The following is a 25314-nucleotide window of genomic DNA, read 5'->3' as shown; positions in this document are numbered from 1 at the left end:
CCACACCATCAGCATTACCCACACCATCAGCATTACCACACCATCAGCATTAACCACAACATCAGCATTACCCACACCATCAGCATTACCACAGTGACACCATCAGCATTACCCACACCATCAGCATTACCCACACCATCAGCATTACCACACCATCAGCATTACCCACACCATCAGCATTACCCATACCATCAGCATTACCTACACCATCAGCATTACCACACCATCAGCATTACCACACCATCAGCATTACCACACCATCAGCATTACCACACCATAAGCATTACAACACCATAAGCATTACCATACCATCAGCATTACCTACACCATCAGCATTACCCACACCATCAGCATTACAACACCATCAGCATTACCACACCATCAGCATTACCACACCATAAGCATTACAACACCATCAGCATTACCACACCATAAGCAATACCCACACCATCAGCATTACCCACACCATCAGCATTACCACACCATCAGCATTACCACACCATAAGCAATACCCACACCATCAGCATTACCCACACCATCAGCATTACCACACCATCAGCATTACCCACACCATCAGCATTACCACACCATCAGCATTACCCACACCATCAGCATTACCACACCATCAGCATTACCCACACCATCAGCATTACCCACACCATCAGCATTACCACACCATCAGCATTACCACACCATAAGCATTACCACACCATAAGCATTACCATACCATCAGCATTACCACACCATCAGCATTACCACACCATCAGCATTACCACACCATCAGCATTACCACACCATCAGCATTACCACACCATCAGCATTACCATACCATCAGCATTACCTACACCATCATCAGCATTACCACACCATAAGCATTACCCACACCATCAGCATTACCACACCATCAGCATTACCACACCATCAGCATTACCACACCATCAGCATTACCACACCATCAGCATTACCCACACCATCAGCATTACCACACCATCAGCATTACCCACACCATCAGCATTACCACACCATAAGCATTACCATACCATCAGCATTACCTACACCATCAGCATTACCACACCATCAGCATTACCACACCATCAGCATTACCACACCATCAGCATTACCCACACCATCAGCATTACCACGCCATCAGCATTACCACACCATCAGCATTACCCACACCATCAGCATTACATTACCCACACCATCAGCATTACCCACACCATCAGCATAACCACACCATCAGCATTACCACACCATCAGCATTACCCACACCATCAGCATTACCACACCATCAGCATTACCCACACCATCAGCATTACCCACACCATCAGCATTACCACACCATCAGCATTACCACACCATCAGCATTACCACACCATCAGCATTACCACACCATCAGCATTACCCACACCATCAGCATTACCACACCATCAGCATTACCCACACCACACCATCAGCATTACCACACCATCAGCATTACCCACACCATCAGCATTACCACACCATAAGCATTACCACACCATCAGCATTACCCACACCATCAGCATTACCACACCATCAGCATTACCACACCATAAGCATTACCACACCATCAGCATTACCCACACCATCAGCATTACCACACCATCAGCATTACCACACCATAAGCATTACCACACCATCAGCATTACCTACACCATCAGCATTACCACACCATCAGCATTATCGTGTCATGAGCATTATAACACCATGAACATTACCACACAATGAGCATTGTCATATCAAAAGTGTCAATCCATACATTTTCTCTTTTAGAATAATGGCCGAACAAGTTAGAGAAGAAGATCAAAAAAGGATCGTTCAGAACAGAATCCGTGTTGAAGAGGTACGAGAGACATGCCCCATGATAAACTGCCTCAAGTTTGAGATTTTTATGTTTGCTGTCTCCTTTGTGGAGTCTGACCTGACTGGTAACTTTGGCAATATCTTTTTAGGTAGTATATACTACTACGATATTTCTGAAAGACGGTCATTTGGCAGTCTTGATGTTTACGAGATACAAACAGGAGGCGGCATGGTGATTCTGCCTGGAGTGTTTAATGATGATGATTCTGATACTGCTAACAATAATAGGGTTCCAACTGACTTCCTCTCATTCCCCAAAAGATCAGATTATATAGATATTCATGGATTCGGAGCTGATTTCGAGTTAGTTGTGCATCGTGAATATCATAACCCATCTGAGGACGACAATCGGAATGAAAATGACGAGGAATGTAACAGCAGAGAGACACACAATGCAAGCTATCGCAGAAAGACAATGCATGAAATAGCAAATGATATACATTCCCGACACGATCCCTGTACTCCCAGCATGAAAAACATTGAGCAGCGCATGCGTACTTTCCACGGATGGAGAATGACTGGAGAATGGACTGCTGAGAAAGTAGCCCAGGCCGGATACTTTTATACAGGTATATTCATCAAAAGAAAGAAAATCTGTCTTTAAGGATACATGTATATTTCCAGATTTCGTCTAATAATTATCATTTATTATATTTTCCCCGTGAATAAGAGTCTATATGATGAATATAAAATCTTACATAATCATATCATTGTATACTGTAGAATTCATTCAGCGCGACATGCAGTTTGGTTTTGATTTTCTATTTTACACGATTTATTTCTGTTTCTTTCAATAGGATATGGTGACCAGGCCGAATGCTATCATTGTTCATTTTGTGTACATGAATGGGACGAGGCCCCTATTGTCATGCATGTTAGATGGGCTCCGAGATGCAGATTCCTACGTGATACGTTTTCGCAGGATTTCATCTACGACATATTATTCAACCGTAAGCATGAATATAAACGTTCGAAGGAACACAAATATACATTGTTATTTCGTTTGTCGTACTGAATTGATAACTTACTGATACAACACACTACACGCATATGCACGCATCTCGTGCACAGGAAAGACAGTCCTTTAATGACCAAAGCTATTGTGATAAGTAATAGAACAATACAATACCAAACATAGAAAGTATTTTCAATGATTACTTAAAAATAGATTAATTAATAAATGACATAATCATTGTATACCGTTTCTTCCAACAAATTATGTGCTGCTTATACCTGGACACTTAAAGTGATCGTACATGTTTCATTAGTTTGTTATATTATATTAAATGATTTACATAATTATTATTATTTTCTTTTTATTTTCAGGAAATAACTGAAGGGACTACAGGACAATTCAGAACGAGGGAAACTACAACCATGTACATAAATATACATATGTGTGTGTGTGTGTGTGTGTGTGTGTGTGTGTGTGTGTGTGTGTGTGTGTGTGTGTGTGTGTGTTTTGTGTACCTATATTCTTTTGTCCAGTAATTCGACAAATCGACGTTGAATGTCATTTCGATTCGGTTTTTTTTTTTTTTTTTTTTTTTAAAGTTTACCGTTATTAGGTTGTACGCAATTGTAAAGAGGCTTACCCGCAGACGGACCGGTAAACGGCACATCTCCGATCACTAAATAAACTTCAGTACACATTTCTATGTGACAAAATTAGAGGCTTTCCGACTTTATTTCTTGAAAACGATTACAGAATATGTATTTAAAAGACGTTTTAAAACTCAACCTGAGAGGGAAATGTATTGAATATAACGGCAAATCTTCTTTGTAAATCGCCGCTGCCTTTGAAGTTATCACTGTGCGGCACTGTGCACGTGCTTGTTTCTTTGATGTGTCAATCAAATTAGACTTATTATTAAAAAAAATTAAAAATGAGGTTTTAATATAACTTTTCAGCGTTTTATAAGGAAAATAAAATGAAAAACTCAACAATTCCAACAATCTGTCATGTGTAAAAAATCTTTTTCTATTAGCCAATTTTTCTGATCTCTCTGCGGGCAAGCCTCTTTAAATATTTCCATAGATCATTTAAAAGGCCGACTTTTAAGGGCAAAGTTTTCCCCAGATGTCTTCAAACATTTGGTATTATTTTTAAGTTAAATAAAAAAAGTTAAATTATCACCATAACGTAATAACCGTTTCTAACTGAACGGCTATGACAGCGTAAATAACTGAATAAATTAAATCATATTTTGATATGCTTTATAAAAGAGCAAAGAACCTATTTCCTCAGGAAATACTTATCTGTCCAAGGTCAACTTCCGATTTTCGACAGAGGTTCCAAGTTCGAACGTGTAATTTTGTGAAACAATTTTCAAAAAGCTTCTTCTCAGTAACCAAATGGCTTTTGGCAGAGGTCAAAGTTCCGATGCATGATTTTCTGAAACAAACTTCAAAAAAACTTCTCAAAGTTGAGATGTGCAATTTTGTGACACAATCCTCCAAAAACTTCTTGTCAATAACCAAGTTACCCAAGGTCATGATATTTGGTAAATATAACTTGACCCGTATTTAAGGGTACTCGTGTCAGTAATGTAAAATAATTTAAAGACACATTTCTCAATACTGTAAAAGTGGAAACATTCGCGGTGTGGAAATTTTCGCTTATTTCGCTATCAGTAAATCTCCGCGAAAATTTCCACACGCGAATATATTAACACATAAAAATACTAAATATAAAAGATACAAGTTAGCGCAAAATATCTTGACGGTGCGAAAATATCCACACCGCGAACACTTTGGAAGCTGGCTAAGCGAAAATTTCGACACTCGAAAATATCCACTTTTACAGTATTTGGTCTGTAACGAGTTGGGAGATGTACTACCAAGTGTATGCATAAACATGACAAACATGACCATCAAAAGTCAACCTCCAATATTCAAATAGCGTTTCTTTACTCATAGCTCCAAGGTGCGTTGTACGACGCTCCCTACCCGTGTCGGTTTGTGTTTCTCGGGAAGCTGAGATACAGGCTGGTTTTTGCTGTCGTGTTGTGTCCTGGGCAAGACACTTTACCCTAGTTGTTCTATATTGACATGCGACGGCTCTCCCGTATGTTGTTCAGTGAGGTAGTCACCAACTACTACAAGGGATACCCCGGCTCAAAATGACACCGGCTGTTCACAGGGCGATAAACCAAACAATGCTAATTTACTAAGTTATCGTTTCAGTCAAACTTTACTGGTCAAATTCAAAACATCAAACGTCTCTTCTAAAATATTAATAATTTTCGTTTTTTTTTTTTTTTTTTTTTTATGGAAGCGGTAATAGGACATTCAAATCTCCATGACAATTAGGGTTGCGTCCCGACACCAGCATAGCATAGCAATTATCATTCTCCTAAATGATTACAGCTAAGTAGAAATATAATAGAAAAAATTAGCAGTGCACTAAGACCGTTTTTAGACCGAAAATTACATGCAATATATAGAGGCGAGAGGCGATTTTACAATGTATATATTCATTAACTTGCTTGGAGGGGGAGGATACCTTTGGTGTAAATGTATATTGTTTGATTTTATATTTTTATTTTTTTTTTTTTTGGTGGTGGGAAAATCTATATTAAAATATAATTTTACAATGTACATATTCATTAACTTGCTTGGGTGGGGGGAGGGAGGGTACCTTTGGTGTAAATGTATATTGTTTGATTTTGTTGGTGGTGGGAAACCTATATTAAAATGTAATTTCACGATGTATATATTGATGAACTTGTTTATATCACATGTGATTCAAATTGCCTTACATCCGTGGTCCGTCCTACGTCGAACTTCCTGTGATACAGGTCAGAAAAATGAAAAGGTACACAGGTGGCTATCTAGGATTTTGAAAGATAACTTTTGCCATTGCTAAAAGTTGAAGGATTTTTCTGAGATCAATCATTTGCTTCCTAAAAAGTCATTTTGGATATTATTAGTTGAAGTTCTTTATTGCTATTTCTCATAATGTTCTTGATGGATATTTCTCAGATTTGATATGTAGGTTTAAAAAAGAAAAATATTGGCGCCAAGATCTCTCTGGGATGTTTATCATAAGCATGATCCTCTTTTTTTCCTATGTCTTGTTTTAATCCAAATGTACCATTCATACCAATGATCAACTGACCAAAGCGATTTGAAAATGACCCAACAGATACATATATATATATATATATCACTAATGGAAACACATTTTTTTATGTAGCATAACCTAAACAAAAAAAATCCATAATATGAATGATATAGAAGTTATGGAAAATTTCAAGGAGGATAAGACCATATGCTCCAAAAGTGAAAGCGTCTTCTGCATGTGACCACACCTGCCATATAAATCTAGGTCAAATTCGGGTTAAGTAACATTCTCAAATGAGAGGTAGGGTGGTTACAATGGCATTACTAATCTAGAAGTATCGGACACATCTGACTTCACATCGCATAAACCAAGCTTTTAACGATGCCAGACCTATATTATGTGGTAAGAAAATAGAGAAGTTCCGAATGGTGTCGAACATCAAACTACCCCGTGGTCTTCATCAACCTGCATCTCTCAAAACATAGTGTTTTTAATTTCTCTTTGGGGGCCGCGGTGGCCGAGTGGTTAAGGTGTCCCGACACTTTATCACTAGCCCTCCACCTCTGGGTTGCGAGTTCGAAACCTACGTGGGGCAGTTGCCAGGTACTGACTGTAGGCCGGTGGTTTTTCTCCGGGTACTCCGGATTTCCTCCACCTCCAAAACCTGGCACGTCCTTAAATGACCCTGGCTGTTAATAGGACGTTAAACAAAAAAGAAAAAGAAAAAAATTGAATTTCTCCGTCGCCGTAGGTAGGGAAAGCAAGGATGTGACTATCTGGAAATGTAAAATTAACAATTGGGAAATTGAAGTCATTAGGCTTAGCATACAGCTTAGATGGAAGCTTTCCCTGTGTTTTACGTTGTAAGTGAAAGATCGGGGTATAAGCGGCAGATAATGAAGAAACTATTCAGTCAAAAGAGTCTAACAGCTTATTACAATAAATATGCTAAAATTTGTCGAAAGAACTAGTCGCCAAACTCAACATGATGTTGCCGATCATACATCTCTCGGTGTATTTTCTATGGGACTTAGTCGTGTGTTATAACGAAATATGCACGATATTTTAGATGCAAGCATTTCTGGTTAGGCGACCAAGTGGCGTTAATTGTACATAAGGTCAAGGCCCGGTCAAGGCACCGAGTCATCAAATTGTTTTCTTTGGTCATTTGATTTTTGTTTTATACATTAATGATAATCTGTGTCTTATAGTTAAAAAAAAACAAAACAAAACAAAAAACCACGTGAATAATGCGTACAGTATTCATCGACATATCAAAAATATATTTTATATCAATGATTTATTTTCTAATCCGAAAAAGTATAATGTTGATTTGATAACAAAAGAAAGTATTGACCAATCTATTTAATATATTGTAAAACCTATAGATAAGTGTGCCTTGATTATGTAAATGTATTTTTATTATTGTATTAAGTATATTTTGTGTAAATGTAAATATCTATGATGTTATTGTCAGACCGTATTCGTCACATTAATTAAGGGTGCTACAAAAGAAAGAAATATCAAGAATTCTGGTTTATCGAAATATTTATCAAACTATTGACTTTTTAAAAATATATATATACGTCAGTCATTGTTGGTAGAGCATAAGATAAATAGGTGTTAACGAGACTTCAAAATGAAGTCGAAGTTGGAATAAAAAATTCATTTCCACATATAAAGTTTGATATCGGAATATTCTAGCTTAAAGAAAGTAGCCCATTACAGAGATTATATGGTAACAACATGATAAGAAAGTATCTTTATATACGAAAACTATGAGATCTATCAACTGAATTTATCTTCACTCAAGAAATAAGATCTAGGCAATACTTTATGTATTAAGATTTATCAGTAGATAATGTGTTTTTCTGACAGAATTTTAATCAGGATGGCTTGTCAGAAAGTCTGAAAGGACAGAGACACTTTAAGTGTTGACGAATACAATCTATGTATTTCCATGTATTTTTGATTAATGTACATAATAAAATGTGAGTAAATTTTATAATCTTGTTCTTGATTTTTGTGTTTAAATCACTATTCACTAAGGCCGTATGCTCTATATCAGATCACAATTGTGTCAATGATATACAGTTCAACTTCCGAAAACCGAACCTTCTAAAAACCGAACACCTCTGAATACCGAACGAATTGTCATTGTACAGAAATGGTCCTTCTTTATTATAGCATTAAAAAACTTCCAAATGCCTATCCCTCTGAATTCCGAACACCGGACCGATTTTGTGTCCGGTTCCTGATAAATTATACCAAAAGTCACTTCCGAAAACCGGCCTTACCTGAGCGATCATGACACGAGGTCAGGCCAGTCAACCGTGAAACAACACCTGTGACGGGTATTGTGTGAAGCCTAATTGTTTCGGGTAGCTATATACATCAGATAACAATGGAATTAGCAAATTGATTAGGTTACTCTTTCATAACAAAACCTGCAAATGGAAAGTTTTAGAATATACCTACAAAATATTGAATGTGAATGATTGTCTTTACAATACAAATATGAAATATAGAATAACGAAATGCTGAAAATATAGAATATACAAAAAAAAAATGAAAAAAATTATAATAATAATAAAATTATACAATAGAAATAATACTAATAGAACATAGATATTAAGCTCATGAGGAGTCTAAACACTGGCAGCCATTACAGTATCGAATAACCAGAGTATCATGTGTAATATTATGACGTCATAATAAACAGCGTGTGACGTCGAACAATTGTCTATGAGAAAATCATTATAAGTATGAGTCGAAATTCGTATCTCTTATAGTAATTAATTTAAAGGGATTTCTGAAGCAAGTCGTTTGGGGTTTTACCCATTTGATTCCGATATCTTTATTGAAATTAGAAATATCTCTATTTATTTACAATATACAGATATCTGTATTTAAATCAGGGTATTTAAATTAGACATATCTTTAATCAAATTAGATATATCTGTGTTTGAAATACTATGGATATCTGTAATTTTAATACAGATATCACTAATTATTTATGAAACAGAAATCTGCATATTAAATAGAGATATCTGTATTTTAGATAGAGACAGTTAGTATCTTCACTTTGTTAACATTAAGGTGAGAAAAACTTATGCCATTATCTGGGACGTACTTGCATTAATGTATGTCCCTTCCATTATGAACACATACATAATGGCAATAAAAAATACCTTTAGGAAATCATTTGTTTGCCAGTGTGTGACATGATCATAATTATCTAGTGTTGAAATATTCAACCTGAAATTAAACGAAAATATCTTACACTTAGGTCAAATCATTCTACGTGTAGGTAAAAAGGCACATAATAGCAACAAAAAAATCCACCTTTAACTGGACTATATAGGTCTCTGACTGGACATTCCTTTATTCGTTTGAATAAAGTTTTGGTCTTCAAAATTAAACTTACTGAAGAAAAAAAAATCCAAGTCGTAAAAGTTATAATCTTTACATTAATAAGGCAGTTTTACTCTCAAGATATACCAATGTTCTTCGAGTATTAAATCTTGAAAATTCTTAATCCCTAATTACCGCAAAACATACGGTATTTGTATACGATGCGCCCCTTTTCTTGTGCATTTCGGCGTTAATTTCATTACATGAGAGACGTATACATGAATGAAGGCACAAACACTCATGTAATCATCGTTATGACATAGATTTCATCAACAGAAATTGTCCATCTAAGCTTAGGGCATGTTTATGATATATCCGACCAAGGAGCAATGAGGTTCTTAGATCGTAAACGACACTCGCCTCACTGATTTATGGATATTTAATATGCGCATGTCTTTTTTTCGGAACTCCTCTAATAGTGTAATAGGAGTGGGAAAATGCACGGCCAGACCGGGGTTCGAACCCGGGACCTCCGAACCTAGCCGGATGCTCTACCGATTGAGCTACCTGATCGCCGATGATCGACCCGGTCCAGTTGCGCTACAATAGTGCAACCGGACATAGGGGTCACTGATTTATGGATAATTAAAAATGATTTACGGATATTTAAAAAACGTGATGAATTATAGATATTCTTAAATCGCCTGTTAATATCAATAATTCGTATCTTAATATCCATAAATGAATTATGGATATCCATAATTAAAGTTGATTTATGGATATCCATAAATAAGTATTTATGGATATATCCATAAATAAGTATTTATGGATATATCCATAAATCCAATTATGGATATTAGAATTAATTATATGGATATTAAGAATTATTTATGGATATCCATAATTCATTTATGGATATCCATAAATAGTGACTTTTTTCCACTTTGGCTTGCCATACCAGAGACATATAGGCCTATATGTCTCTGGCCATACGAATGCCTATCTAATGTAATTTCCCCCCCTTAATTAAGTATATATGTACATCAATTATGAACTTTTGTTAACATTTCGGATTATTATCAGGAATGTTTCTTTTATCAATATTAAATAGCATGTTTAGATAAAATCTTAGATTTATCAATAAAGCTTTTATAAAGCTTACCGGACCGAGTTTGGTGACTAGGTCTTGACGTCCTCTTTACACCTGACATGGCCGCTTACAACATCCACTTAAATCCAAATTTTTTTAGAGACGTCGTAAGCGGCCCAATCACGATTCACGTGGCATTCCAAGACAGCGTCGTTTCGGTGTGATACAGTCGCTAAGGGCCCAGAATACACACTTGCGAAGGATAATTCGTTTTCCGTTTGAGACAGGTAATTTTATACTCTAAAGTTAGTATTTTGTGGATTCCTCAATACATAATTGCGTAGACATTTTATCTTTTAGGCCTAGTTTTTCTGTATTGAAACACCTCCCCATTTTCCGATACGAAAATCAACAAAAGCCGGCTTCCTTGGAGATATCACCGGGATTTGTTTGAAGGGAAAATATGTCTCGTGCGACTTCAGAGGCAGGTCAGGATGCACAAGGAATATCTCTCTAAAGCATAATTTGTGTATGCATGTATGTTATGAATGCACAGACTGCACAGACTGCACAGACTGACATTATTATTTTTTTGTAAATTTTGCCCCCCCCCCCCCCCCCCCCCTTCCACCTTCTTCCTTAACTATCAAGTCACCTTTCCTGTAAACATTCGGAATAATCGGCGGCCGAAGAATTTTTACTTCAATAATTTCTCTCAAAACTGCTCCCAAGGCGATATGTTCATGTTTAATAAATTCAATTGGTACCAGAGCGAGAAAAAACCCAGGGCCAGTAAATTTGATCTGAGGCAAGTGATATTGTACTCAAACAATGTTAGAGGTTTAAAATTTACACGGCGAAATACTTTTGACAGGGTCGGCAAAATAATTTCCGATAGAAAAAGAGCCGACCAGCGGCCTCTTATGTTATAGGAGTAGTAATATTGCTGACTACTTGTGTAGCGGAACTTGACCGGGTCGATCATTGGCGACCAGGTAGCTCAATCGGGAGAGCATCCGGCTAGTCTTTGGAGGTCCCGGGTTCGAACTCCGGTCTGGCCGTGCATTTTTCCACTCCTATTACATTTGGTGCCTGTGACCAAACCTTGTTTCAAGTGAGGTGAATACTTGACAAGGGGATACCCGAACCTGGGTTGTGAGTTGTGAAGTCTTTGGGGTCGAAGACTTAAAAAAATGGGAGGGAAGAGTGTAGCGTAACTGGACTGGGTCGATCATCGGCGACCAGGTAGCTCAATCGGTAGAGCATCCGGCTAGTGTTCGGAGGTCCCGGGTTTGAACCCCGGTCTGGCCTTGCATTTTTCACTCCTATTACACTTGCCTGATTGGCAAGTGCAAATTTTCCCTTTTTTTTGCCTTTCCCCTAGAGTAGTTGATGATACTACTAATTCAGATTAATTTGGACCACTATATTTCGTCTTTGGGCAAGTACTTTTGAATCCTAACGTGCCCGAAAGGACCAGTTATGCTGAATTTTTCTTCCTGCCCTGGGTACTGGTTTTTATAGTAGAATGAATACTCATAGCCTAGTACACTGCTCTGTGGCAGTGTGTGTTGCCTAAAAGAAAATTTTAGGGTGAAATCTTGTTTGGTATTCTTTTCCTTTTAGTAGTTTTAAATCACAAATCAACTTCCATTGAAATCAATTTAAAGCCACATACTACTAAACAACCTGAGATTCTAGTTGCACACGTGTATTAATTGCAATCCAAGATGCTCATTCACGCTCTCCTTACAGTAAAATAGCCACTGCCCTGGACGTTTGACTGGGGAAGTCCTTGAAACAAAGTTACATATCAGTGTATAAAAATCACTCGCTGCATTTATATTTATCGTGAGGTTTGTCAAGGAGCCGAGAACTAGGCTATAACAATGTGCACTACATGTAAACTACACACATGGCCGTTTACATATCGAGCATACATGAACTTTGTCTAATAATGCTTTCATTTAAACTTTACTTAATAACAGAATAACACAAAATAAACAAACATAGTTTACATTTGAATACTTAATTTTAAAATGTAGCAATATGCATACAACAAAACATCATTATAATTTTAGATTGGTGAAGTTAACAATGTTAAAAAGCTAACCAGCAATCCAATAGACATCCGGCAAAATCGGAATTTGAGTCAATCCTGTTCCCTTTTCTGCTCTCGCTAAATTCCAACGAATCATTTCCTTTCCTAAGGAAATACTCGAGTTTTGCCGATTCCACTCACTTTTGTGTCTTTTTTAGTAGAATCTGTGAGTTTTCTCAGGAACACACTTTTAGCAATCCACTCTTTTGTGTGGACTGTGAAACCCGACGTTACATTGTGGGACTAGTTTTCAGAGAAACTTGGTTCGGCAGCCACAGTTACGGTATTATTTTTGGGAATTCCCCGTATACTTTCATAAATACACATTTTCTTTCAATTTCTGATTCAGGATAACCTGTTAGGTAAGTATCAATTTTAAGTCCAAAAACTGTAAAAAGTCTCAGCAACTGTTCAGGTGCACAGAACATGGGTTTGGATCGATGCTATAACAAATAAACAAATCTCATTAAAAGATGAGACATATAAATATTTTATTGAGAAATTCTCCTGCACAATGCTACTGATGTGGTCTGGATAATAACTAAATGTCTAACATGTAATGACGAAGTGTGAACTAATGAATAGATAACATATACATCGTGTCAAATCAATATTTAAGTTAAAACACACTTCATAAAACTTGTATCACAAGAAAATATCAAAAATACCTAAAATCAATGAAATTTTTTTGATTTTTAAAAATTTGTATTTATGTATACAAGCGGGGGTCAGTGTTTTAATCAATTGATGCAAATACACGGGATTAAAATGCAAAGATGAAGAAGGAAAAAATTGGGACCTGAGAATTTTATGCAAATAAGCGGTTTATTCAAATAAGCGATATGCAAATAAGTGGGCTCCTCCATAAATGTTTCTTCGGGAGTATGTTGATTTAATGTACATGTGTTACAATGTGTTAGCAAGCCCAGATATGATTCACATTGGGTAGTATTAATTAAGCTATGATTATATTTTTCTCGAATAAAAAAACTTGTGTAAATTGATGATTCTGGTATCAATATTCAATCCACAAACCTGCACATCACATCATTTCTTTGCCAATAAATGGTAATATGCAAAACGCACCAGATACAGAGAGAAATCCGTTAAAATATACCACCATCTTTGATATAAGTGTAAAGGTCAATTTCCTTAAGGCAATCAAAATAAATTAATGGTAATTAGATTTCCCACGAGATATCAATGGATAAACAGATTCAGAGTTATATACATCGGTGAACAAAGTAAAACATGCTGAAATTGAATAATTAATTAATATGGTCTCCAGCCCCCAGGGGACTGAAGGGGGGGGGGGGGGGGGGGGGGGGGGGGGGGGACAAAAAAGAAAAGGTCAAATTGTCTGAAATTTAAAAATCTTCTCAAGAAGTTGAACCAAATATATAAGGTAGAATCAGATACTCTTAACAAATGAAAGGGTCTAAGCTGCTCCACCAAATTTGTGAATTTCACAACCCCAGAGCCTCAAGTTTGGCCCTGGGGAGGTGTAAATCACAATATTGCAATTCATTCTAATCTGGCAGTTTGATGTATGCACATGTGGGCTTGACTGACCCTCAGGGGCTGATAGTTGGGGTCAAAAAGGGTCAAGTTGACCGAAATGCCTCAGAACTCCGATGACCATTAATATAAGACCCTTGTTGCATTTAAAGCAGAGCTTATCACTTAGAATCACAATTGCAATTTGTTATATTTTTGTAGTAGATATGTGCATGTTCATATTACTTTTACGTAATAGATATGTCGGTGGTGATATTACCATGAAGCGACAGAGTAGATTTAGTTACATTTGAAGACTGAAAACCAAAACTATTTCTGTGAAAATTTCAGATATCTGAAGATGGCAACTGAGAAGAAAATTGTGCTTGTGACCGGAGGCTCTGGGTTGGTTGGTAACGGTATAAGATTGGCCATGAAAGAAAGGCCACACCTTCAACGGGATGATGAAGAGTGGATCTTCTTAAGCTCTAAAGATGCTGATCTAATGTAAGGGTTACAGACAGAAATGACTTTAACCTTTTAAATGTGATAGTTTTATTGGAACATAATTGCTAATTAGACTTGGTGCATGGGTTCTTGAACATACTATGTTTAGATAATAGACTATACCATATTTGGTGGGGTGCTGTAAACATATGTTCATGAATCCAAGCACTTGTGGTATTAACATGATTTTGCTTTGCAAATCAAATACTTGTTCCTTGTTTGTAGAGTGATAACAATTATGTTCCTTGTTTGTAGAGTAAGAATAATCATGTTCCTTGTTTGTAGAGTGATAACAGTTATGTTCCTTGTTTGTAGAGTAACATTTATGTTCCTTGTTTGTAGAGTAAGAAAAATTATGTTCCTTGTTTGTTAGAGTAACAGTTCTGTTCCTTGTTTGTAGAGTAAGAATAATTATGTTCCTTGCTTGTAGAGTAAGAATAATTAATATGTTCCTTCTTTGTAGAGTAATAACAGTTCTGTTCCTTATTTGTAGAGTAAGAATAATTATGTTCCTTGTTTGTAGAGTAATAATTACAATTATGTTCCTAGTTTGAAGAGTAACAGTTAAGTTCCTTGATTGTAAAGTAACAAAAGTTATGTTCCTTGTTTGTAGAGTAACAGTTATGTTCCTTGTTTGTAGAGTAACAATTATGTTCCAAATCTGGAGATGAGATCTTTTTGCATTTGTACACAATGTAAATATAGGTATTGGTTATCAGGACCTAGAGTAGACCCCTGAGAGTGTGTTTTCACTCCCAAAAATGAGTTTTAACTTGGGCTTGAAGGGTCATGTCTGTTTGTGCGACTGTGGTGTTTTGTCATCTTAAAATGTCTGGGAAATAAATGGTGATTTGACATCTTCTAACATTACTAAAAGTCCAGTGTCAACTGAAAGTTCTGGATCACTGGAGCTTCTGACACTTGTTTGAAAGACAGATCTCTAATAACAGATATTAGATAAGGCATGATTTTCCTAAGTTATTCAAAACTAACATAGAGACTCCTTGTTACTACACAATGCATAACATTCTCATCCTGTTGCAGTATCAAATGTACTGCAAACGTTACCTCAAAGTTTTCTCACTTAAGTATTATTTCTCGGAGAAAAAATAATTTCCTTTTAATGAAAATAATTTGAAGTTATTATATACCTCTTTATCACAGCAATATAGCCATCTCAAAGTAGTTCAGTATAGTTCTCAACTTATTGTCTTTGGTAATTAGGACTTTATAGTAACTGGCCAATGTCTTTCCTAACACCCCCGGGGAACGAACAGTCGGAGCTGCCATTTCTGTATCACGTACTTATTTACAGCTGAGTCAACTGGAACTCAACAAATTAAAGTATCAAAGATACTTTGTCTGGGACTTGAACAAGCAACCCTTTGATCACCTACCTCTAGACACCTTGTTTACTTATATCCATCTTCTGTCCTGAATCAGCCTGCTTTTATGTGAAATAAGAATTAATGATTTCATTTCAGTCAATGTTGGTAGTAAGATGTACGAGAAATGTGGGGTTTTTTTTGTTTGTTTTTTTTGAAGATTCCATTTTTAACTCATTGTTTTCAAGTATTTATTTTTCTCGCATTCTCAGGGACAAGCAGGCGACTTTAGGTTTGTTTGAGAAACTTAAACCAACATATGTGATCCACTTGGCTGCATTAGTTGGAGGCCTTTTCAGGAACCTCAAGTACAACCTGGATTTTTATGTAAGTCTTACATTGTACTCTCCAGTAATGTAAAAAGCCTAGGCAGTCAACACATAACCAGTTTGGGGTGGGCTTACATAAGGCGTAAATGAAATAGCATTTGTTGTAAGTTTTGATGAACAGCAATAGACAATTGGGGGGGTTGTATTACCAGACGTGCATTGTATTATATTACCAGACGACTTGATATGCCACTGAATTTGTATCTTTGATTTTTTTCTTGTTGGTGCCAACATTAAAAATTGATGTGGTGATGCATTTTTTCTTTCAGAGAAATAACACAATTATCAATGACAATGTGTTGCATGCCTGTAAAGAGTTTGGTGTCAAAAAACTGGTATCCTGTCTCTCTACCTGTATATTCCCAGACAAAACCACTTACCCGATCGACGAAACAATGGTGAGCAATCATGGAGATAAGATTATGTGTGAATTTGGTATTGGAGTTATAATAAACTATTGTTATGAAAAGTTTCATGATATCTCTCTGAAAACTATTCTGGATACACCAGTGAACCCTTTCAATAAAAAATGACAAACAGAAATTCTTGATGGAGTATTTTTTTAATTTAACCAATATAGTTTTTGGCAATAGTTTCGATGAAATCTTTAAAACTACATTTTTGAATTATCAAAGTAATTAGTTAAAATACAGACTTTATTTAATGTATTTTTTCACAGGTACACAATGGTCCTCCTCATGACTCCAACTTTGGATATTCTTTTGCCAAAAGAATGATAGATGTGCTGAATAGGTAATTATCTGTAGTTTGTGAAAATGGTATTGAATAATCATTCTCTTATCGTGACAATTCTAAAAAGATCTCTATTAATTAATTTAATGTTGGAAAGGCTACATTTGAAAATATACAGGAATTGATGACACATTTGAAAGGTACACAAGAATTAATGATGTAATGATACACAAGAATTAAAGTCACATTTGAAAGGTACACAAGAATTGATGATGTAATGATACACGAAAATTAAGACACCTTTGAAACGGTACACACAAATTTATGGCATATACATTAGAATAATTAAGATCTGCATGGATATGGATGATGTACATGTGTCACAAAAGGAGTTGAAATGATGAACAAATTAAAAGATGAATTAATTTTCAGCTCTTTTCATATATTTATTACAACAAATCTGACATTTCAAAGTACAATGTACTCAAAACCACACCACACCGCATTTTCTTCACATAAAAGATTCTGAGGATATTAATCAATGTGTAGATCAATAAGATGTCAAGTTTAAAATTGCATTACAAATATGGTCACAGATGGTTTTAGCATTAAAACATGTGTACAACATAAATTTTGTGACACTCTTGCGTATGTTTGTACTTGTCAGAACTGCTCTACAATGATCTATATCTGTCTGAAGTTTAGGGAAAACACAGTTCACTTGAGAAAAGCTAACTCAGGGCTTTTAATTTTAGTCAACCACCATCTTGTATTAATAATCACCTAGCAGCTGTGTTTCATAAATAATTTGTTTTATCACAATTCCTCTAGATGTGGGCAGATCTTTGATCAAAAACATCTTTTTTAAGATGGCTACCTCTAGTTATAATATCAATTAATTTCTATTGAGACTTGTAAGCAATATATTTCAGGAAAAAAAAACAAAGGGATTTTCCTCAAATTTCCAGCCTGGACTAGCGAGTGGTGAATTAATATTTGGGCTTTTATACATACCTAGTTCTCAGTGATATATTGGCGGTCAACTGCTGGTACAGAAAAATCTGTCCAAAGCTCTGTAGTCCATCAGTCTGTATAACACCTTGACTTGTCCTATCTTCTCATCCTATTATAAGCCAAGCAGGCCCTCAAATTGACTATTGGGCTCATTATGGGTTAATTGTAATAAGCACAGCAAGCCCTCAAATTGACTATTGGGCTCATAATGGGTTAATTGTAATAAGCCCAGCAAGCCCTCAAATTGACTATTGGGCTCATTGTGGGTTAATTGTAATAAGCCCAGCAAGCCAACACATCAAATTGACTATTGGACTCATTGTGGGTTAATTGTAATAAGCTCAGCAAGCCAACGCATCAAATTGACTGTTGGGGCCCATTGTGGGTTAATTGTAATAAGCCCAGCAAGCCAACGCATCAAATTGACTATTGGGCTCATTGTGGGTTAATTGTAATTAGCCCAACAAGCTAACACATCCGACTAAAAAGCAGTGAGTGGGCTTATTATGTGACAACTACAATAAGCCCAACAAGCAAATACATCTGATTCAAAGAAGTGGATGGGCTTATTGCAGAACACCTGTAATAAGCCCAACAAGCCATTGAAGAAATCAACATTGACTCAAAGTAGATAGTGTTACAGTGGGCTTATTACAGGACACTGCATTAGCATTAATTTGCAACATGCACAATGTTATTGCTGGATGAATAAGACAGATAATGGTTAACTGGCATCCGACAAAGGATTGTACAAACGACTCACAAGATATTAGTGCCTTTCAAAGCTAATCAAGTTGGATAGAATAGAGACAAAATGAATTAAGCTTAATTACCATACAGCTGTTTTGTCCGACTTCTAGGACTCCCCAGTGATACTGTAAACCAACATATTTTTGCTAAAACTTGATTTTGCATTTTCATGTCTATATAAACGACTTTTCTGCAGCAATTACTCGTAAAAGGACTACTGTATACATGTACATGTAGTTAAAACATTCCCAGCGGTCAGTTTTAGAGAATTTTAATCGACTGCGCGTGCGTAATATGAGAAAATCAATTGGATTATAGTATGCTAAGGGCATAAAGTGTTCATCATAGGAAGCGACCAAAAAATTCAAAAAAGAAATGTTGTTCAGGAGATACAAAAGACCTATTAATCAATTGATTTTGTTGTTTTCAATATAATTTAATTTTGTATGAAACACGCATTTTCATTGGCTGAAATAATTTTGTTATACCTCCATAACAAAATTTTTGACGTTGCGAGATGTAGCGTCAGTTTTGATTGACTGATGACGTTGCGTAATAATTTATCACAGAAAAGAGTTCGTCAAAGAAAGTGAAATATCTCGGTGTGTATAAGACGAAATTAAATTATAAGAATTAACATTAATTATTTTTTCTGTTATACAGTCATAACATAAAAAACTGGAGTGTACTCTCTTCATAAACCGCTTCGCGGTTTATTTAGAGTACACTCCAGTTTTTTCTGTTATGACTGTATAACAAAAAAAATAATTGATGTTAATCCTTAAATATGTTGTATATTCTTAACTGTGTCATTAATAAAATTAATGGAAGTGTGACGAGCAGATTATGATAAACCTCTGGACTGAAAAATCTTGTGTTATACCACCTGCAATCTCAAAGGAATGTACAAAAGACACAATTTTAGCCTCTCTCAAAGTGAGTTGAGAGTAGGATACAGTAGAGCCAAAGTAACTTCAACTGCATAAGCATTAATTGTCAATGCCGCTGTGACAGGTCACTTTTATTTAAGATGTGGTTATTTCAATTGCTTCACCAATACACTGCTAAAAATATTTGAAATGGGAAACATTTTGGTCATCATATTATAGTGAGCCAAGGAAAGTTTGGATCACTATACTGTAGCTTGAATGTTTTCATTGTAGAATTATACTCGTGCTTTTCATAATCGAAACTGAATAAATAGGGGCCGTGATGGCCGAGTGGTTAAGGTGTCCCCCACACTTTATCACTAGCCCTCCACCTCTGGGTTGCAAGTTTGAAACCTACATGGGGCAGTTGCCAGGTACTGACCGTAGGCCGTAGGGTTTTCTCCGGGTACTCAGGCTTTCCTCCACCTCCAAAACCTAGCACATCCTTAAATGACACTGACTGTTAATAGGATGTTAAACAAAACAAACCAAACGTAACTGAACAGCAGAAATTACTGAAATTTAATTTCACTAAAGTTACGGTCATTAAATATAGCACCAAAGTAAATAATATGTACACACAAATGAATATACCAGATTCGACCTAATAACCGCACTGGTCCCCTATAGCTGCATCCTCACCTTTTTTCAGGAAAAGAGGATGTGTGCACTAATTAAACATATACAGGTTCGTAACATCACTGGTCTGCCAATATTATCTTAAATTTTTTTTTTAGCCGAATTACTCTGGATTATTTTTGCTACATAATATAAATATAAATATATAAATTTATAAACATGGATATTTTTCTGTATATGGTTGTATTAAACACCCCTCCATGAAAAATATTTATGAGCAATAATGATATATCAAAGGTGACATAAATACCTTTAATTTGTGTGACTAAATACTTATATATTTGTGTTCCTTAATTATCAGCAGATGAAACTATTTCTGTACTACATGACTTCCCATCTTTTCCAGGGCCTACCACAAACAACATGGCTGCAACTTCACTGCTGTTATCCCTACAAATGTGTTTGGACCTTATGATAACTTCAACCTGGAAGATGGTCATGTACTCCCTGGTCTCATACACAAAGTCTACAAGGCCAAGAGTAAGGCACTCAATATCAAACCTCCAGTTTTTGATTTTTAAATTTCATTTCAACATATTTTATTGATTGAACATCAGGCTTATAAATGCTTACATATCTTTGAGTAATAATGATCACCAGGAAAACATCTAGCTATATACATTGTATTCTCAATTAATGGCTCGAGTTCTATTTTCCCGATTCCTCGACTGTTACTCCGTTATTCCTTTTGATAAGCCCCCTGTGATTATTATGGTATTAAGTCTGTCCGTCCATCCTGCGTAAACTTTGATTTGATTTTTGTCCGCAGCTTTCTTCCTACTTTTTATCACAGATGTCTTTACAATCAGATATATAAGTTGTGTTTAAGGAGTTATTGCTCTCTATGATACCTTGTTTAAGTCGAAATTACTCTAATTTTTAATTGTTTATACATGTTATTTGTATTTTAATTACAGAAGAAGGCAGTGATTTCACTGTCTGGGGGACAGGCTCTCCACTCCGACAGTTCATCTACTCCTTAGATCTCGGCGAGCTGATGATCTGGACTCTTCGGTCTTATCCAGAAATTGATCCCATCATTCTTTCAGGTATAGCTTAGTTTTACATCTTCTGAACAAGTGTGTTTGTGGACTTTATACTATGACATCCAAGGATGTTTAACTTGGTCTGGAAAAAGACAGGAATACAGAATATGTTAACACAATATTCAGATGAAAACATGTCATTTTGGATTTTGAGAATTAAATATAAGCTCTTTGATAGCATTACATTACCCTTTGATATATTAACAAATTTGTAATTATGTCCTCCAAACTGGGGGGGGGGGGGGGGGGGATAACCTGGTAACATTTTCGAAAAGTTTCGGCTGAGCCAATCAGTGGTGGGCAGAGCCTGATACCAAACTAGCTGTCAATTACTTAGTGACTCGAAGGTGGCAGAGCTTGTGTGCAGACAATTGCTAGTTTTTTTTTCATTGTATGTCATTATTTTCTGAATTAACAAATTTGGTAGCCCTTCACCACAGCATGCATATATGCTACAGGCTCAATATCAGGTCCCTGGGCCTCTTTGTTGTAGAGAAGAAGACGTTTAAATATTTCAGCAAATTTTACCCCCTGTGACCTTGCATAAATTCAGGTCAAAGCCATTCATTTGAACAAACTTGTTAGCCCTTCACCCCAGCATGCTACAAGCTCAATATCAGGTCTCTGGACCTCTTTGGTGTTGAGAAGAATTTGTTTAAAGGAAAAGTTGACACCGGTTGGACGCTGGACGTTGCAACATGGCAGTTAAGGTCACTTGCCTTTCATTCAGGCAGGTGAGCTAGAAATGAAGAAGGCATCTTGTTGTTAAAAGGAGAAGAATATATTGACAGCTGTTGGCTTATTGGATGTGAATAGACATCAGAAAATGGGATAAACTAATGCAAAATCTATCATTACCCTTGGGATGGGTTACAAAAACACTTCTTCAGATGACAACCAGGATACTATCAAACACCAAATCCCAGCCTATGCTTTTCTTGTGAAATATTTAAAAAGTGACCACTGCTTGAAATTATGGTCACCAATAGCCTGTAAATTTCAAAATTTCAAATCATCTACTTGCATTGCATTTGGCTCCATTGCTACAATACAATAATACAACCACTTTTGTAGTTTGAAATATCCCCCCATCTATCATTAATAAATTGCTGCACCTCAGGAAATAGACTAAGCCTCCGAAAAACCAGACACTTGCTATATCTCCCTCCCCCACCACCACCACCACCACCACCAATGAGAAGAGGATTATTATATACAATAACATGTTATTCTATTAGTTGGTGTGGAATTATTACCTCAGCAGTATCAGCACATCCCAGACATAATTCAATATTGCAAAGTAACCACTCTCTGCTATATTAATCACTTTTGGACATTTTCTAATGTAGAGATGCATGATTATTTATGTATTGGTGACTGTGTATTAAGTAGAAGACATTTTGCCAGGCTGAAGTTGAACTCTTGATATATTTGGTGTTTTGTTAGTTGGAGAGGAGGATGAAGTAAGCATAAAGCAAGCAGCAGAGATGGTGGTGGAAGCCATGGATTTCAAGGGCAATGTCGTGTATGACACATCCAAGTCTGATGGGCAGCATAAAAAGACGGCCAGCAATGCCAAGCTCAGGAAATACTGTCCAGATTTTAAATTTACAGACACCAGAACAGGTAAAGACATGCTACAGCTCACGTGAGGTTGAAGGAAATCTAAGCACAGGGTTGGGGTTAACCAGACAAAATTAGGTGATGTAGCATTCTCTTTGTACTCTTGTACATTTGTATGTTCACCTTATGTTAATGCTCTCGCGACTTCATTTTTAAATGAATTTTTATCAAAGTTCATATCATGATCAAGTATCAGAATACATCAAACAAGTTCTCGTTTCTGGGTGCCGTCAAAGGTCAAGGAAAAGGCTACATAATGTATTTCAAGAAAATCTTTTCAATGCTCTTGCGACTTAATCATTTAATGCATTTTAATCAAACTGCAACTATTGGTCAATTATGAGAATACCTCAAAGGAGTTTGGGTTTAAGGTATCAAGGTCAACGTCACTGTTATAATTACTACTTGTTGAAGATCTTGGTCAGCATTCTAGTGACTTCATTTTCAAATAAAATTATTTATCAAAGTTCGTATAATGGTCAAGTATCAATACTTCAATCAAGTTAACATGTCAGGGTCCAAAGGCAAGGTCACTTACTATTTAATGAAAATGTTTGCCAGTCAAACGTCTTATATGGTCAATTATAAAAATACCTCTAACAAGTTGGCCTTAGGACTTGTTATAGGCTATTTCAGCTGGTATACTTGGCGTGGGAGTGGATTTGTATCCCAGGCCTATATTTAGGCATAAGCCCATGCCCAACTTTTGAACTGTTGTGAAAACCATGATTTTTTCTAATGATCTTACATACTGATAGCTAGCCTGTTAAATTCATGTTTTCCATGAAAAACTGTATTTACCAATCTTTATGCATTTCATGTATGATTATATAAAATTTTAAACTTTATTATTTTTCATTTTTTTCAGCTATCAAGGATACTGTAGATTGGTTTGAGAAAAATATTGAAACCGTGCGCTTCTAATCTGAAGGATCTCATAAAATCCAATTACAAGAATCTAAATATCATTCCTCATATTTGAAACATTATTACAATATATGTGTATTGTGTGGAAGTATGAACATATATTCTGGGAGATTTTACTGAAAATATATTGAAAGTGGGAGTTTTGCTTTGGTGTGAATTTTCATTATCTTATTCAGGTATGTAGCTTTACCTTTAGAGCCTGTAGTTTACTGCATAATACTATTTATTTAATGATTTTAACATCATCAGTTTTCTTGCTGATGAAGCAGGCAATTGTTTTCAACAAACAGAAGAAAATAACTTCCAACAACTTCAACCTACACCAAGTATAAATGTTATTAGCGTATTCTACCTAATAAGTGCATCTGCCCTGTAAGCGCACACCCACCTTTTTTCAGGAAGAGGATGGGTGTCCTAATTGAAACATATAAAATGTCTGCACATCACAGCACGATCTGGCAATCTTCAGTCTTTTATATATATAATTAACTTAAGACTGTGAATTGTTAGCTCCATAAACGTATGTAAATAAAAGAACAAGTCATATTTTTCGTAAACAATTCTTGTTATCGCTATTTCTCAGAAAGTACTGAAGGGATCTTTCTCAAATTTCATATGTAGGTTCCCCTTGGTGCCTAGTTATGCATATTGCGTTTTGAGACCAATCGGAAAACAACATGGCCGACAGGCAGCCATCTTGGATTTTGACAATTGAAGTTTGTTATCGCTATTTCTGAGAAAGTACTGAAGGGATCTTTCTCAAATTTCATATGAAGGTTCCCCTTGGTGCCTAGTTATGCATATTGCGTTTTGAGACCAATCTGAAAACAACATGGCCGACAGGCAGCCATCTTGGATTTTGACAATTGAAGTTTGTTATCGCTATTTCTGAGAAAGTACTGAAGGGATCTTTCTCAAATTTCATATGAAGGTTCCCCTTGGTGCCTAGTTATGCATATTGCGTTTTGAGACCAATCTGAAAACAACATGGCCGACAGGCAGCCATCTTGGATTTTGACAATTGAAGTTTGTTATCGCTATTTCTGAGAAAGTACTGAAGGGATCTTTCTCAAATTTCATATGAAGGTTCCCCTTGGTGCCTAGTTATGCATATTGCGTTTTGAGACCAATCTGAAAACAACATGGCCGACAGGCAGCCATCTTGGATTTTGACAATTGAAGTTTGTTATCGCTATTTCTGAGAAAGTGCTGAAGGGATCTTTCTCAAATTTCATATGAAGGTTCCCCTTGGTGCCTGGTTATGCATATTGCGATTTGAGACCAATCGGAAAACAACATGGCCGACAGGCAGCCATCTTGGATTTTGACAATTGAAGATTGTTATCGCTATTTCTGAGAAAGTACTGAAGGGATCTTTCTCAAATTTCATATGAAGGTTCCCCTTGGTGCATAGTTATGCATATTGCGTTTTGAGACCAATCAGAAAACAACATGGCCGACAGGCAGCCATCTTGGATTT

At 36.1% G+C, this 25314-nt stretch overlaps 2 protein-coding genes across 2 annotated transcripts; both read left to right on the top strand.

Annotated features, from left to right (window-relative positions):
* The first annotated feature begins 1798 nt into the window (after positions 1 to 1798).
* On the top strand, positions 1799 to 3560 carry LOC117327123. The gene is made up of 3 exons (XM_033883966.1): positions 1799 to 2453; positions 2682 to 2834; positions 3211 to 3560. Exons 1-3 carry the CDS (start codon positions 1799 to 1801, stop codon positions 3219 to 3221), a joined length of 819 nt encoding a protein of 272 aa, XP_033739857.1. The 3' UTR covers positions 3222 to 3560.
* A 7010-nt stretch (positions 3561 to 10570) lies between these two features.
* On the top strand, positions 10571 to 24380 carry LOC117327122 (GDP-L-fucose synthase-like). The gene is made up of 9 exons (XM_033883965.1): positions 10571 to 10681; positions 14344 to 14499; positions 16097 to 16211; positions 16483 to 16611; positions 16893 to 16966; positions 20585 to 20718; positions 21156 to 21287; positions 22731 to 22910; positions 23776 to 24380. Exons 2-9 carry the CDS (start codon positions 14354 to 14356, stop codon positions 23829 to 23831), a joined length of 966 nt encoding a protein of 321 aa, XP_033739856.1. The 5' UTR covers positions 10571 to 10681; positions 14344 to 14353; the 3' UTR covers positions 23832 to 24380.
* The last annotated feature ends 934 nt before the right edge of the window (positions 24381 to 25314 follow it).

Source organism: Pecten maximus, chromosome 5 (assembly GCF_902652985.1).
Source record: "Pecten maximus chromosome 5, xPecMax1.1, whole genome shotgun sequence".
NCBI lineage: Eukaryota > Metazoa > Mollusca > Bivalvia > Pectinida > Pectinidae > Pecten > Pecten maximus.
This window is presented reverse-complemented; position numbering and strand designations above follow the sequence as displayed.

Excerpts from the sequence above, each read along its gene's own strand:
- LOC117327123 (XM_033883966.1), top strand. The coding sequence starts at position 1,799 with ATGGCCGAACAAGTTAGAGAAGAAGATCAAAAAAGGATCGTTCAGAAC. Across the intron at positions 2,454-2,681 it reads GGCCGGATACTTTTATACAG|GATATGGTGACCAGGCCGAA; the intron begins GTATATTCATCA and ends TTCTTTCAATAG.
- LOC117327122 (XM_033883965.1), top strand. The coding sequence starts at position 14,354 with ATGGCAACTGAGAAGAAAATTGTGCTTGTGACCGGAGGCTCTGGGTTG. Across the intron at positions 14,500-16,096 it reads TCTAAAGATGCTGATCTAAT|GGACAAGCAGGCGACTTTAG; the intron begins GTAAGGGTTACA and ends TCGCATTCTCAG. Across the intron at positions 20,719-21,155 it reads CAAAGTCTACAAGGCCAAGA|AAGAAGGCAGTGATTTCACT; the intron begins GTAAGGCACTCA and ends TTTTAATTACAG.